The sequence below is a fragment of the Danio aesculapii genome, chromosome 13 (genome assembly GCF_903798145.1).
Source record: "Danio aesculapii chromosome 13, fDanAes4.1, whole genome shotgun sequence".
NCBI lineage: Eukaryota > Metazoa > Chordata > Actinopteri > Cypriniformes > Danionidae > Danio > Danio aesculapii.
In genome coordinates this window covers 50,104,073-50,121,738 of record NC_079447.1, presented here as the reverse complement: position 1 = coordinate 50,121,738, position 17,666 = coordinate 50,104,073, and the positions used below count along the sequence as shown (strand labels likewise).

The 17,666-nt window shown below is 36.2% G+C and overlaps 1 protein-coding gene across 1 annotated transcript in view; it reads right to left on the bottom strand.

The window, feature by feature from the left end:
* prkn (parkin RBR E3 ubiquitin protein ligase) overlaps positions 1 to 16,872 on the bottom strand; it is a 168,611-nt gene extending 151,739 nt beyond the window's left edge. The window contains exon 1 of the mRNA XM_056471063.1: positions 16,787 to 16,872. Coding sequence (XP_056327038.1) covers positions 16,787 to 16,793 — 7 coding nt within the window. The 5' untranslated portion in view covers positions 16,794 to 16,872. The remainder of the gene's footprint in view (positions 1 to 16,786) is intronic.
* Between the last annotated feature and the right edge of the window lie 794 nt (positions 16,873 to 17,666).

Here is a 17,666-nt window from a genome sequence, read left to right as displayed (position 1 = left end):
TTTGGCTAACCATATTTTACAGGAATCATACCTTAAAATGTCAAGGTGAACATGTCTTACAATGAAGACGTTTTTTTAAAGCAACCTTTGCTGTTTGTTATTAATTCATTCATTTTCCTTCAGCTTAGTAGCTTTATTACTCAGGGGTCGCCACAGTGGAATGAACCACCAACTTATCCAGCATATGTTTTACACAGCGGATGCCCTTTCAGCTGCAACCCAGTACTGGGAAACACCCATGCACACTCATTCACACCGATACACTATGGCAAAGCTTATTCAACTCACCCATAGCACATGTGTTTGTATTGTGGGTGAAAGTGGAGCACCTGAAGGAAGCCCACGCCAACACGGGAAGAACATGCAAACTTGACACAGAAATGCCAACTGACCCAGCCGAGGCTCGAACCAGTGACCTTCTTGCTGTGAGGCAACAGTGCTAACCACTGAGCCACCATGCTACCTCTGCCATTTGTTCATTTGTATAGAAAAACCCTTTATATTCTCAGTCGCAATGGAAAAACAACACAAACTGCATTATGTTTACACGTAGGAGTTTAAGCAGAGTCCTTTAATGTCATTATAAACTTCAGCCATCCAGTCAATGACGCGCATATTCCATTATCTGGAAGCTGTTACTCTGAACGACAGCATTTGAGACACGAACGACCTTGTAGACCCTTAAAAGTGGCCTAATGATAGACTTTTAACTTGGGCGACAAACATTTCTGTGCAAATCCACTGACCCTGCGCTAGTATTGACTGACAGCAGTACAGTCATTATCCTGTTCAATTTCCCCAATGGCTCTGCAGTGCGCGGGGGTAATTAGATAGCAGCACTTACACTCGGTTTGTTGTGGCGTCTACCCCCTTTTACTCACTTTCTCCAACCTATGCTATTTATTGGCACTCTTTGCTTTCAGCATCTCCATCCATTTCTCTGATTCTCATGACAGCTCGCTTGGAGATATGAAAACCTGTGATTGACACACCAATTTCCTTTCTGCCAGCGAACGCCAAAGCTACGATTTCTCAAAGTCTCCTCTTTTTTCCTGAGCCTCGGGTGGAACCAATACGCGGAAATATGACTGAAAAGACATATCAGGCTTCAGATAAAGTGCTAAAAGAGCGTCTGAATGTTAATATGTGATTAAAATACGCTATTTGAATTCCCTTTCGGCAGCCTGAAAGGCAGTAAATAGTCTGGCCTTAAATCTCAAATTTGTTCTCTTTAAAGGTCAGAGGGTTATGAAAAGACGTAAATGGGAAATTAGCCATTTCCATGTTCGTCTGGAATTGAAGTGGCTTTCTATGAAAGGAATATAAGAGAGAAACAACCCATGTTTGAAAATGAAGATTGTCTATCACCTTTGGTTTTAAACCCCTCATACGAAAATGACACACTATCACACAGTTTTACCGGCCACTTTAATAGGTACACCTGTCTAACTGCTTGTTAATGCAAATTTCTTATATATATATATATATATATATATATATATATATATATATATATATATATATATATATATATATATATATATATCAAGCGGCAACCTCCCGCTCTCCTTCGGGAGGCCAATACGGAAGTAACTGAAACTGCAATTCATCAAAATTCCGCTAGTCCTGGCTCCATAATAGAGCAAAGTGCAATTGAGCCTACTGTTAGAATGGCCAACTTTACAGCAGAAAAAAAGGTGTTTACAGCCTGGTACAAAGAACGATTTTGGTTCATATCGCTATTATTACCCTCCATGACAACTGTGAGGGGGGTGAATTTTTTTATAACTCATCCATTTCCTTTATATTAGGTTATATTAAGTTTGCATAATTAAGGGCGTGGTCACTTGAGTGACAGCTTGGTCTCGCTGGTCGCCGTCACTTCACCTCAGCTGAATCCGGCAGATTAGCCACTAATCTCTGCATATTCCTCGTATTTTTGTTTTGTTTTATGTGGCTTTACACAGTCAGCTGCCTTTTGGACTTATTTCTTACAATTATCAGATGATATGGGATGCTGTGTGCATTTAATTGTGCTCACAAACCATTCACGTGGCCTCCGTTTCCCATGTGAGTAAAGTTATATACTTATACACCATCTCTATAAATGTATTTGCTTTATTTAAGATCATTTATCATTAATATTTTTCTTTAGACCCGTAAAGCACTCCAGAATGTGACAGATTGATTAGCTGTAGGCTATAAAACAGTCATCTGAAGCGTTGTCATACAGTGTTATGCTGGATTTCATCAATAGTCTTGCATTTACTAACACAGACTATATCTGAAGTGTTTGGAAGTATTTCGCGTTTACCTCCTGTAGAAAAACGTCATAAGAGCAATTTTTAGTGGCTCAATGTATTACTACAGTGTTTTTGAAAGTCTAAACACTTTATTGATATAGTGTACAGCCAAGCACATGTGGTCAGAACACAAACGAGTCGCAGGTAATAAAGTATCAAGCATTTCTCCCAAAGTAAAGTCTGTCTGTCAGGTCTAAGCAAGCTCCGCCCACTCTCCGCCTCTTTGCCCTTGTTTGGTATCCCGCTGTGGGTGCGATGACGCGCGAACAAAATGGCGACGGTTGGCCGCGCCTACTTGTGGCTTCTTTTGCGCTCTTCAGAAACCTATGGGTGACGTCACGGATACTCCGTCCATATATTTTACAGTCTATGATATATATATATATATATAGATATATATATATATATATATATATATATATATATATCTATATATATATATATATATATATATATATATATTCTTATTTATATAATTCTTTTTTAGGGGTTTTTCACCTTGATTTCAGACAGAATTGCATTGGGAGCAGAGAGAGGGGATAGATCGGCAAAGGACCTCGAGCCAGGAATCGAACTCAGGTCGCCGTGAGCACGTCGGTGCTATATGTTGGTGCACAGTACCACCAGGCTATTGGCGCTGACGTTAACGCAAATTTCTAATCAGCCAATCACATGGCAGCAACTCAATATATTTAGGCACGTAGACATGGTCAAGACGATCTGCTGCTGTTTAAACTGAGCATCAGAATGGGGAAGAAAGGGGATTTAAGTGGTATGGTTGTTGGTGCCAAATCTGCCGGAACTTTGTGATGCTATCAAGTCAATATGGAGCAAAATCTCTGAGGAATATTTCCAGTACCTTGTTGAATCTATGCCACGAAGGATTAAGGCAGTTCTGAATCCAAAAAAAAGTCCAACCTGGAACTTGTAAGGTGTACCTAATAAAGTGGCCAGCAAGTGTTTATGGCATGTGAGATTAGAATTCAACTGAATATGATATTATTAAAGAACGCATGCTTGCCAGTAACAGCTAACTCTGCATGCGGTCCTTGTGCAGCAGCTTTTTAGTGTTATTTTAAAAGCACAAACCTCAAAGATGAGTAAAAATAGATTTTATGGTAATCCATTTAAATTTAGATGCAAACAAAAATGTGACTAGGAGGTCCGTGGCAAAAATATGTTCTGATTCCACATTAGCAACTGTTGCTAATAAGCGATGATCTTTTTATGTGAAGTCCAGCCTGATTACTTGAGGCTTCTGTAATTAAAGCGGAGGGACTTGTGATCGTAAACACAACAGGCCAAATCTGTGCGATTCAGAAACATCTGCGATACATTGCTCAGCTCTACATTTGCACATCTGACAACTGATGAAAACTTAAATAACACCATAATAACCTCAGATCACTACGGAGACCTGGAAGGAATGTGATGGTGGGGAAAACAATAGGTGGAGGGAAAAAAAATTGGTGGAAGAAAAACTCTGTGATAGGAAAACATATTTTTAAGGTTTTGGGTTATCTCGCAAAGATGTTTTGGGTTATCTCGCAAAACTGTTTATCCACAAACACTTCCTGTTCACTTAATTCATGTCAAACCTCCCATTTTTGCCAAAATTCTCCCAAATTTTACCATTCTATCTCACTATCATCCTTTCAATAAGTATTTTCCCATATTTCTCATATATTTTTAATCTTGAAAGCATGCTGAAATTAATATAAAAATGTCTGCATTCACTCTCTTTAAAACTACTGATTCTTATTGCTATCTTTGCTACTACTGATAACAAAATAGTCGACTCAGAGTCTAATAAATGAATCGTGTTGGGTTTGGATCTTTTACTTGAACGTGCCGACGTCGATCACCAAATATGAAGTGCCAGATCTGGTGAAACGTGAACGCACCTTTCCCTTCAGACACTAGCGGAGCACGGGGGATCACAGGACTGATCATGACATGAAGATGACGATCACTGACAGATGGAGATTCAGCTGTGAGGAATAAAAGGTTTAAGTTCATTTTCACAACAATACCACAGTATATCCAACCATGCGCTGGGTTTGTTCCTGTCATTTTTCTGATTTTTGATACAAAAACCTATGCTGCAACGCGGGATTAGCTGGCCGTTTGCTATTGAAGCAATCAGCAAAGACTATTATGTAGGGAACTTTGTCAGACTTTGACAGGGACTTTGTCAGTAACTTTTACAGTTCATATGGACCAGTTTCTTCTTCCTCCGGAACATAACATGTAAGTGTAATTAAAATTATTGCCTCGTTTTTGCGGAAGCCGCCTCACTACTCCGCCTAGGTCGCCTCTATGGATGTGCCAACCCTGTCTGTGCTGCTTCTGTTGTGCTTAACCCAGTCAGCCAATCACAACAGACTAGCTCATTGGACTAATCACTGCAGATTAGACCCACACAAAGTAGGGGTATGGGAACAAATAGATAGCTGAACGACTCACATTGGAGTAGTTGGGATAATTGAGAAAAAATAAATGCATATAATAAGACAATAAAAGCCTGTTGTTGGAGACCCCGAAAACCATAATATGACGTTTTTTATGCACAATAGGGACTCTTTAATGGTTACCAGTTTCCAATATTTATCAAAACGTCTTATTTTGTGTTCAACAGAACAAAGTAAGTCAAAGAGTTTAAGAACACATAAAGGGTGAGCAAATGATGGTAAAATTTTCAGTTTGAGTGAACTATCCCTTTAATCCACCACTGTTCAGTGGTCCTCACTGCTTAAAATAGCATTTCTAATATAAACCTCCAGTACTTTAACATTTACATTTCAAATTTGATAGACTTGACAGACCTGCACAAAGATTCTAAGTGTAATATAATGTACAGTTGAAGTCAGAATTATTAGCCCTCCTGAATTATTAGCCCCGCCTGTATATTCTTCCCCCAATTTCTGTTTTTAACACATTCCTAAACATAATAGTTTTAATAACTGATTTATTTTCTTTGCCATGATGACAGCACATAATTAAGTGACATCTAAAGGCTTAACTAGGGTAATTAGACAGACCCCCTAGTTTTTTTTTTGCTATAAAAATGACTGATTTTGTGGTGGTAATTGCAAGAAATTTGCGGACAATTTTGCGACACAAAAAAAAATAAAAATAAAATAAATAATAAATATATATATATATATATATATATATATATATATATACACACAGACCTATATATATATATATTTTATCCACGGTCTTACTTTCTCTCTGATTTCACTCCCCGTTGCATCTGACATCATGTATCACACTCATGCATTAGGGGACATGCGTTAGGGCTTCCCCTACTGTAATACACCAACATGGTTTGCAGCAAAACTCGTCAACGGCAAGGAAGTGTTTTGTCTCATCAACGGAAGGGAAAGTGTTAAACGGAAAAAATCGAAGTACATCATAATACCAGCCATACATGTAAAGCAAAACTAATGTCCTTTAATTTGGTCACATCCAGCGGCTGTCATCCTTAAACCAATCTCCATCATTGTAAGCTGTAATCATTTACCCCTATTTCCATGTACTGTTAGGATTTTGTGAGGGCGCAAGTAAGACGTTATCGAGAGACACTTAAATAGGTTGCGCATAGGTTGCGCATGCAACGTCTATAAGTCATGTAAAACAATTAACTGCACGCTGAAATAAATCTAATTTTATTATACGATTTCACTATGAATTGAATGTTTTTGCATTTTTTTACGATTATTTTGTGTTTAAAGTAAGAATTTTGCAGAATCGCAAAAATTATGACTTTTTGTTGATTTTACGTTGGATTCAGCGATCGCGAAATCGTAAAAAAGGAGGGTCTGATTAGGCAAGTTAGGGTAATTAGGCAAGTCACTGTATAACAGTGGTTTGTTCTGTAGACAATCGAAAAACAAATACTGCTTAAGGAGGCTAATACTATTGACCTTAAAATAGCTTTAAAATAAAGTAAAAATCTTCTTTTATTCTAGCCAAAATAAAACAAATAAGACTTTCTCCAGAAGAAAAAATATTATTCGAAATACTGTGAAAAATTCCTCGCTCTGTTAAACATCATGTAGGAAATTTTTGAAAATGAGAAAAAAATTCATAGGAGGGCGAATCATTTTGACTTCAACAGTATGGGATTTCTCGCCTGCAGCATTCGTCCATCTCCACATTCTGCATTCATGTTCTTTAAAAAAAACACTTCTCATCCATACACACACACACACACACACACACACACACACACACAGTGGGTCTGAGTGCTGACGGCAAGAATATGGTCCAAAAAAAAAAAAAAAAACGCTGTGTCAAAGACACTTTCCGCTTTAGACATGGAGAAAAAGAGGTAAGACGAATGTGGATACATATTAAAGCAAATTATTCTTTGCCCACAGTCAGTCCGGAGGCAGGAAAGACACTTAACTGCAAAAATCAATAGCAATTTATTCTCTCCTTGGACTCCAAACACAGCGAGTAAATAATCCTGTCCCCTTGCGCCGCCGTCCCGAGAGAGGACCAGCATGGTGCTCTCTCCTTTACTCCATTCTTTCTCTCTTGACACTAAATTTCTCTCTCCCTATCTGACGGAGTTCATAAGCAGACCCTCCTGACCCCCTGATCACTTCCACTTTGGACAGATTTCCACTGTCGATCTGGCTCTATATCCGTCTCCACCAGAGGACAGCACAGGGAAAACATTAGCTCTGAACTCAATATAAAAGCCCTTTGTTTTGGATCACAACAATATCTGATGGCCCACCCCCAGTCGACCTTTACTTTGCTTTTTTCTGCGAGGGTCTTTACTAGTGGTGTAATGGATCACAAATCTCACGGTTCGAACCACATTACAGTTTTTGAGTCACAGAATGGATCGTTTTTTGCATCATTTGCTTTCCATTTATTACAAATCGAGCAGGAAACTCTATATTAGATTAGATTTGATTAGATTCAACTTTATTGTCATTACACATGTACAAGTACAAGGCAACGAAATGCAGTCTAGGTCTAACCAGCAGTGCAATAGCAGCAAGTGCAGGATACAGGTATCAGTTATAAAGTGCAGTTATAGAAAAACTATGGTGATATTTACAGATGGATGTACTATGAACATTATATACAGGTTGTATTAGCTATGAACAGATTTACAATAAATGAATATATGTACAGGATGCTATTAATAGCAAAAGTGTGCAGATAAACATAATTACAAATGTCCATGTGCAGTGGGTATGTCCAGTTCAGATAAATGAATCAGTGCAATGAATATGTGCAAACTTTAAATGTGCAAATGTTAAATAGTGCAGTGATTGTGAGGAGTATAAGTTAGAGGAGTGTGGGGGGTGTATTGGGGGGGCAAACGAGTCAGTGAGGGGCAGAGTTCAAAAGGGAGACAGCTCTGGGGAAAAAGCTGTTCCTCAGTCTGCTGGTTTTTGTCCGGGGGAGCCTGAAGCGCCTGCCGGAAGGCAGGAGAGAAAACAGTCTGTGAGCAGGGTGAGAGGTGTCCTTAAGAATACTGCGTGCTCTGCGCAGACAGTGTTTCTTCTGGATGTCCTCTATGGCTGGCAGTGTAGTCCCTGTGAAACTGCCCAACGCATCACAGGGACTACACTGCCAGCCATAGAGGACACTCTATTGAGTGTTTTTGAGTCACAGAATGGATCGTTTTTTGCATCATTTGCTTTCCATTTATTACAAATCGAGCAGGAAACTCTATGTTACGAAAGACAGAGTTAAGATGGCGTTCTTCTATTCCACATGGATGCTATGAGGATAAACAAGAGATCAAGACTTTAAATATGGTGAGAATGAATGAATGACAGCTTCTAAAAAAGGGGAGAGACATCCCTTTTTGCCCAGTAGACCTACCTTGTATTTTATTTATTAATTTAAGCTTTTTTTAAACAGATAAATATAATGTATTGAACGATACATTATTTATATTACTTCATAATCCCCATACGTCTGATAAGCTTTTTATATTAATGGACAATGCGCAGATATTGATGTTTTACGATTTTACACATTATTTCAAGAGTTCCCACTTAGATATGCTTGGCGTTTAAAGCAGGTTTGGCATGCTGTCCCGGGAGAAAACCCTGAGCTCGGACATATTTGAGCCCAGGGCTCCTGCTTGGTCGATAAGCATATCAGGAGATCTGAGATCAGGTAGGTCTCGAGAGCTCCCCCTTTAGAAAAGGGAGAAAAAGGAGGAGATGGGGTGGAAGGGGGGATTCTTCCAAACGAAGATAGAGCAGTAGGGAGAAAATTATCCATTTATAGTAAACAAGGATCACTCTGATTGGATTATTACTGATTACAGATGAGCAACCAGTCGTGCTCAATCATATAACATGCTACTCTTGAAATTAGTTTATGAAACTTCACTTAAATGCAACAAGCTTGCTTTACAATATTTTTAATGTTTACATTGCTCAACTCACATTAAATTACATTGTTAAGATTCAATTAATGTCAATTTTAATGTTATTGATTAATGCACTTGACAGATTTCATTCATTTATTTTCCTTTCGTTTAGTGCTTGGTTTATCAGGGGTTAACACAGCGGAATGAACCACTTACTAGACAGATTTATGTGTTTTTAACTTCAGGTGGTTTGTGTATGTGTTTTACGTTTGGTAAAATTATTTCTTATTGTATCTTTAGTGCACCTATAGTTGTATTACAATAGGTGGATTTAGAGGTTTTTGCAAAAAAAGCACAAGTGGATTTAGCTGGTTTTTATGCAAAAGAAAATCTACCTTGTTAGAAACCAAACAAATGTCTAAAGTGACATTTTTGAAAAAAAGTTATTTTTATTTTACTAGCTATTAACCATTTCATTACCTATAAAATGAAACTTCTGAACCTGATCAGAGGAGCCTGATAGAAAATGCTCGTTCACAAAAAATGAGGTCTGATGGATTTAGAGGGTTTTGCATCTGAACTCTTCATATTTCACTCAACTTGGGAAATCAAAGTTTTTAACTGCCTAAGAAAAGAGCAAATAAATAGACTTGAAAGCAAAGCCAACTCATATTAAGGTGCATGTCAACACGTAGCATCCAGAGAGATGTACACAGCTGATCTAATAAAAGGGTATAATTAAATACCTTCCAGCATTACACATTTCAAAACAAGCGTGTGAAAAAGAAAGTGCTTTCCTGTTGATAAGCCTACACCTGCAAAATAAAATCTGCTGCAATTTATTCACTAGGCGACACGGTGGCTCAGCGGTTAGCACTGTCGCCTCACAGCAAGAAGGTCGCTGGTTTGAGCCCTAGCTGGGCCAGTTGGCATTTCTGTGTGGAGCTTGCATGTTCTCCCTGTGTTGGTGTAGGTTTCCTCTGAGTGCTCCGGTTTCCTCCACTGTCCAAACACATGCGCTGTAGGGGAATTGATTAATTAAATTGGCCGGAGTCCTGCTTTTTAATTTAATTAGTCAGATGAAGATATGAAAAAATACTGGAAAAATAGCACAATTTTTTAAATGTTGTAGTGTGTGTGTGTGTGTGTGTGTGTGTGTGTGTGTGTGTGTGTGTGTGTGCGTGTGTGTGTGTGTGTGTGTGTGTGTGTGTGTGTGTGTGTGTGTGTGTGTGTGTGTGTGTGTGTGTGTGTGTGTGTGTGTGTGTGTGTAAAATCTTAAACTTGTTAAAACACCTGTTCTGTTCTCAGAGACAGCAGAAGAGGACCTGACAGAAGACTCTGACACAAATCACTGCATTTCTGAATCCTGAGCAAGCACAATGTCCTCTTGCTCAAAGCACAACGTCTCACAGCTCAGTAGTAAAATAGACACTTTATTTTCACATGTGGGTAGTTGACATTTAAGAATGAATTTTGTAGAGGGAATAAAAGGTGCTTTTGGTGTATTGTAAAGTAAATATGACTTTTTTTTTACTGTAGAAAGCATATTTTAAATAATAAATGCTATAAGTCAACACAAATAATACATTCATTCAGTTTCTTTTCCTATTATTAATCAGGGGTCGACACAATGGAATAAACCGCCAACTTATCCAGCATATGTTTTACCAGCCTGATCTCACGAGAAAACGTAAGTATTTTACGTTTTGACAGTTTAGTGGCTAATTCTCACAAATTCGTACGAAATTGTACGATTTTAAAAAGGAGGCGTGGCAACTAACCCCACCCCTAAACCCAACCGTCATTGGCGGATGAGCAAATCGTACCAAATTGTACGAATTAGATCATATGAATTCATACGAATTAGCCACTAAATCAAAAAGTTACAAATTGCCGTGAGATTGTGTTGGTTTTACGCAGCTGATGCCCTTCCAGCTGCAACCCAAAACTGGAAAATTGGATCAAGTTTCGGCATCAGTAGATACTTAAAATCAGATGACTCAGACTCAAGGGCAAAACAAAACCTGATTGGGACATCCCTAGTATATATATATATATATATATATATATATATATATATATATATATATATATATATACATATAGAATTTCGCATGCCATATTATATGAAAATGTTTAAATAATAATGTCTGTTTGAATATAAGTCACCTATTAAATATTCTAGCATGTGGTGTTGTGATGAACCACTAATACAATCTGAAAATATTTAAAAAGCACTCTAAAAGTTTAAATAATTGATTATCACAACATTACATTATTAACCTGGAAAAGTCATGAAATTTCAAAAAGGCATTTTCCAGGTCTGGAAATGTTTTGGAAAAACAAATAAACCCAAAATATTTTGAAAAAGTCATAAAATTTTGTTTAACAATTATCTGTGTACTTGAATATATTTGAGATGAACTTGACTTATGACATTAAATTTAATGGGTAAAATGGGTAAAAAAAGCAATAACTTAAAAAATCAAAAGCAATTTTAACTTCGCCTCTCATTCGCTTTCACCGTAATTCAAGATGCATTTTGAGTGTCGTGTCCAGAAACAATATCTAACTGCAGCCTGCGAAAGGCTAATTTGCACTAATCTTAAGTCTTATGAAAACACAAGCCAACATTATAAAACTTTCACGCAGACAGCAAGATACTTTCTAAGAACTACAGTTACAGCCAGAGTTATTAGCCCCCCTTTGATTTTTTTTCTTTTTTAAATATTTCCCAAATTATGTTTAACAGAGCAAGGAAATTTTCACAGTATGTCTGATAATATTTTTTCTTCTGGAGAAAGTCTTATTTGTTTTATTTCAGCTAAAATAAAAGCAGTTTTTAATTTTTTATAAACTATTTTAAGGTCAAAATTATTAGCCCCTTTAAGATATTTTTTTTGATAGTCTACAGAACAAACCATCGTTATACAACAACTTGCCTAATTCCCCTAACCTGCCTAGTTAACCTAATAAACCTAGTTAAGCCTTTAAATGTCACTTAAAGCTGTATAGAAGTGTCTTGATAAATATCTAGTCAAATATTATTTACTGTCATCATGGCAAAGATAAAATAAATCAGTTATTAGAAATGAGTTATTAAAACTATTATGTTTAGAAATGTGTTAAAAAAAATCTTCTCTCCGTTAAACAGAAATTGGGGAAACAATAAACAAGGGGGCTAATATTTCTGACTTCAATTGTATTTAACAGATACAAAAATAAATATAAACTCCATGGATTTTTACATATTTATTGATATGCTGTAATAAATTTGAACGTGCATTTTTTCTTATTACATGAAACATTACATGAAACACGAAACAAGATCATTAATCACCTGAAAGTTTTGGAAAAGTCATTGAAAAGTCATGGAATTTCAGTAACAAAAATGTGTATGAACCCTGATATGTTTACCTCTGTGGGAAGTCCCCTTAAAAATAAAAAAATCCATGTAGTGTGTGTTTGGACTGATAAAATTTGCACATGATTTAGTAAGCAACTTAGACAATCCGCATGACAAAAAGCATGCAGATGATTCCAGAAGACATGCTAAATATGATAAAAAAAAATAATAAATGATAAATATGATAAAAAAATATGATAAAAAAGATAAAAATGTCACCAAAATGTTGTATTTAAACTTCTTAATCAAATACAAAATGTGAGGAGAAAAAAAAAATGCAAAAAAAAAAGGTCCATGGGCTGTTGTTATGTTTTTTTAGTTGTAGAAACTTCAGGAAATATTAATCCCGTTTCATTGACTTACTAGAAGATAATGCACATCTGAGATGAAATCATCACCTTCAGAGTACAATTACTTTCATCAGTTATTTCTAACTTACACCTCCAGATTCATTCAAGTCAGACGGATAGATTTTGGCGTGGCTGAACATGCTGTAGCCTGGGATGAGAGTGAGTTCTCCTCACAGCTCAGTCAATATAAAAACAAGCTTACGTGACATGACTATTGGCACAGATATTGTTCCAATAGCAGGAGATGCTGTGCCTGCGGCTGGAGGCGTGCTGCTTGATTCCTCCTCATTCTGCCAGACAAGCGCCAGTCAGTTCACTCGAACCAAATCCCTGTCTCGCGGGGATCAGGCGAGCCCGAGACACTCAAAAAGACACAATCAATACGTCTTCTTCAGAGCCCGGCAGTCCGAAAGCAGCCTCTAATGATTTATTTCAGATTCAACATTGATATCATTTTTTTCACAGATAATCTAGGAAGGCACAAGGTAGTGGAATGTGACGGCTCTGAAAATAATCTGCGACAGCTACAGTATAAAAATGACAGAAGAATTTAAAGTTGTGCAAACATCTGCTGAAAGACGAGAGGAAGTTTTTTATATAAATCAATAATACAAGATGCATTATTGTGGAAAAAAAAAGTGGCATGTCCAAAATTATTCACACCTTAATCAATAATCAATGAAAAAGTCTTTATCGGTTATTAAGTCAATCATTTGCTGCCTATTAAGACTAGCTTTCTGCATGTCTCCACTGGTTTTTTGCCCATTCGTCTTTAGCGATGAGCTCCAACTCTTCCAGGTTGGAAGGTCTCTTTATCATCACCCTGATCTTTAGCTCCTTCCACAGATTCTTAATTGGATTTAGGTCAGGACTCTGGCTGGGCCACTGCAAAATGTTAATGTTTTTGTCTGCTAACCTTTACTTTACTACTTCTTCAACCTGAGACACTTAAAACACAATCAATACATCTTCTTCAGAGGATGGCAGTCAAAAGCAGACTATAACAATTTATTTCCGATTTAACATTGATATAATTTTTCCACAGATAATCTAGGAAGGCACAAATAAATGGAATGAGGTGGCTTTGAAAATATTCTGTGACACCTACAGTATAAAAACGACAGATGACTTCTTTACCAGAAAGTACTGTATGTATGGTACAATATATACTCTAACTCTATACATGTGTTGAAGGCAAAAATATTTTTTTAAGCATAAAAATAATACAAAAAAAAGCATCTAAGCTTTTAATTGCATTTGAGCAAAAAGTGACATGTCAAAACAAATTTCATACGTTCTCAATAATTAATGGAAAGCCTTTATTGGCTATTAAATCAATCAAACACTTCCTATTAAATGCTGACCAGACTTTTGTATGTCTCCACTGGTATTTTTCCCTATTGGTCTTTAGCAATGAGCCTTAACTCTTTCAGGTTGGAGGGTATCCTTGCCATTACCCTGATCTTTAGCTCCCTCCACAGATTCTCAATTGGATTTAGGTCAGGACTTTGGCTGAGCCACTGCAAAACGTTACCGTTTTTGTTCTGCTAACCATTTCTTCAGCCTGAGACACTCAAAAACACAATCAATATGTTTTCCTCAGAAGCCAGCAGTCCAAACGCAGACTCTAACGATTTATTTCAGATTCAACATTAATATAATTTTTTTACCAATAATCGAGAAAGGCACAAGGAAGTGGAATGTGACGGCTCTGAAAATAATCTGGACACCCACAGTATAAACACGACAGAAGAATTTGACATTGTGTAAACATTTGCTGAAAGACGAGAGGAAGTTTTGCCAGACACTATGGTACCATGTATACCCTATACATGGATTAAAATAGGGATGGGCACTGGCACAGTAGCCCAGTGGTTAGTGCGCCGACATATGGTGCGTCAACGCTCTGGGCGTCCAGAGTTCGAATCCCGGCTTGTGAAACTTTCCCCCCTTTCTCCCCAACTTCACTTCCTGTTAACCTACTGTCCTGTCAAATAAAGGCAAAAATGCCAAAAATAAGTAGGGAAGGGTGATCAATTTGATCAATTAACTTGAATGTATACTTTACGTCAATTTATTTGAATAAAAATTGCTTTTCACTCTAACATCTGCTGATGCAGTTGTAATCATTTAACATTAACATAGCAACTGTAATACATGTGGATGCCCTTCCAGCCGCAGCCCATCTCTGGGAAACATCCATGCACTCTCACTGACACTCATACACTACAGACAATTTTAGCCTACCCAATTCACCTGTACCGCATGTCTTTGGACTGTGGGGGAAACCGGAGCACCCGGAGGAAACCCACACGAACGCGGGGAGAACATGCAAACTCCACACAGAAACACAAACTAACCAGCGATCTTCTTGCTGTGAGGCGACAGCACTACCTACTCTGCCACCACGTTGCCTCTGTGATTGCATAATGATATTAAAACATTCAGGCGTAATGAATTGTACCATTTGTAATTTTAACAGCAATTAATTTTATTAAATAATTTTTATCATTTAGTTACTGTACTTGAATACTGTTAGACTCTGGAAATGATAAAACGCTTTATTTCAATCTTTTTCTTGATTGTATTTGTAGATTGTTACATCTAAAAATGTAGACCAATTAACTAACGATATATATATATATATGAGCAATTCCATGCAAATGTCAACCTTGCCATGAAAAAAATTAAGTTTTCGCCAAAATAGCAAAACCGTTTCTGCGTTTTTTGTCTAGGCTTGTATTTTACATTGCTTTAAAAATACTCAAAAATGTCTCTGTCAGTGTTTTTAAACAATTATATTTGATGTGATAAGTCACACAAGTGATAATTTCACATCCATCACATCCATAACAGAGAGATGTCACATCCATAACAAAGCTTTTCCCTCATTAATGCAAAAATGTAAATCAAATAAAATCAATCATGTTTGTTCTATAATGAGCCAACTCTTATCAATTTGATTAGCTTCGTTTATTTTGGGTTGTGCAGTTTAATTCACATAATTTCTACAATATATGTTGTAAACTGTAAATTTGCAGACTTTTTTTCCATAACACATGTTTATTTTCCTCATTTAAAATATAAAAAATGTTAACAGATTGATATTTTGTGCTCCCACAAGTCTGTGGCTAGTTGTTTTGAAAAATATAAAGAGATGTTTCAATATAATGTTAACATAGACTTTCTCTCTCAACTTATGTTTTGAGATTTTACTGCAAATGTCACATCCATAACGCTGGAATAAATATATATATATATATATATATATATATATATATATATATATATATATATATATATATATATATATATATATAAATAAACAAATATTGCAATGCTAGATTTTTACAATATCAAGCAGCCCTAGTAAATCAAAATGTATATTTTTTAAGCATTTACTTACTCTTCTATGCATAAAGAAATACTCGTTTTTTTAAATATTTGTTAAAGTAACATTTTTGGAGCTTAGACCAATATTGTGATAATACCATTGTAATAACATTGTATGCATAAGCCAGGATTTATTTTTCATGATTTTTTTTTACTCTAAAATACAAATTAAAACAAATTAAGGATGTGTTTTTAATTTAACTAAAGTATAATTTTGCCCAGACACTTCTCTGAAGTATACCTTTGGCCAGAAAATGTCACTTTTTATTTGTTAAGTATCTCTTTTGAGTAAGTTTTCAGCAACTCAATGCTTTTGCCAGTAATTATAAAACTAATGCTCACAATTAAATGCTTTGTCTAACAATCTACACATACAGTACATGCTAACATCTGTAACTGTGAGGAAAAAGTCATGTAAAGTGTAAAATGCATAAGGCTCCATGTCATGCCTGACTACATGAAAATCAAAGCAATGTAAAGAGATGTGCTTTAAGGATATTAAGGGCATCGTAAATACTGAATACTGTATGATACTTCCCATTTTAGCTATTTCTTGGATTGTTCATATTTCATATTTCCATATATAAGCTCACCTTAAATAAAAATTGAGTGTAAAACATCTTAACACTATAGTCCCTTATTATTATAACAATTATTATTAACTTACAATGTTGAAGGTTCATCCCTTTTAGCTTTAAATTCCTTCATTTCTTGTGCATTTTCGCGTGAACTTACACTGACATTCACTATTCTATGTTACATATATGGGTATATATCTTATTGAATTAATAATATAGTCGTTCTTAAAGAAAGGCGCTTAATGTAGATCCTTCGGTGAGCTGTCATGTTAAAGTACAAGGTGCAATGTCAAATGACGCTACATGAGCTTTATATAAACAGTTCCGAGATTAAATATAGGCAGAGTTAAAGTAGCCAACAGACAGCAGCGAGTTACTGAAAATAAGTTAAGTCTTACCGATCATGCTGTCATCTGTTGAGTCGCAGGTTCACTCTGTGTGACTTTGGTGTTTGTTGACATGTCGCGTGTACGCTCAGAGCCACAACCGCTAGTGTTTATGGGAAATGAAGTCCCAGAGCAGATACTCTGCAGTCTTCTTGATATAATTAGAGGATGGGGTAAAGAATGATACATTCTCTGAATTTATTTTAATTAAATGCAGCTTCAACTGCCATGGTTTAGATTAAAAAGAGGCTGACAGGTGACAGAGCTAAAGACGTGATATGTGAGAAACTACATTTCCTAGGTCGGTGAACGTCAGAGGAAGTTATGGTTTGTAGTGGAGGAGGACTAGCATGTTTTGCGCACGTGGGTTATCAGCACAAGTGTCTGAGATTTTTTAATTCATTTTACTAAATAATTAATTTTGAATGCATGATTTTTATTTCTTTAATTGTAAAACTGGCTATGATACACTCGATAATGCTTTGAAGTTGATAATTTTTTGGGAAGTTTCACCTACACAAGGCAAAAGTAATGTCTATTACTCCCTCCTTTAATTTTTTCTGTAAAGATTTAAACATATTTTATAATTCTTTGACCTCAATTACAAGAAACAAGAAGGCTATAAAAACCTCTCTAATAATGAAAAGAAATGATCTGTACAATCTAATAATTTAAATATGATGGATCCCCTCTTATTTATAATGTTTTTATTTTATTGTTCTGCATCACTAAGTTTTATATGACTGTTACATATGTTATCATATAATCCTGTATGCTTGTCAGTTATATGCTTCAATAAAAAAGGGGAAGAAAAATCCTTATTAAGATATTTAGTTTATTCCATTTACTTTCCTGATAGTGATGATCAGACCGAGTGCATCAGGTAAATTGC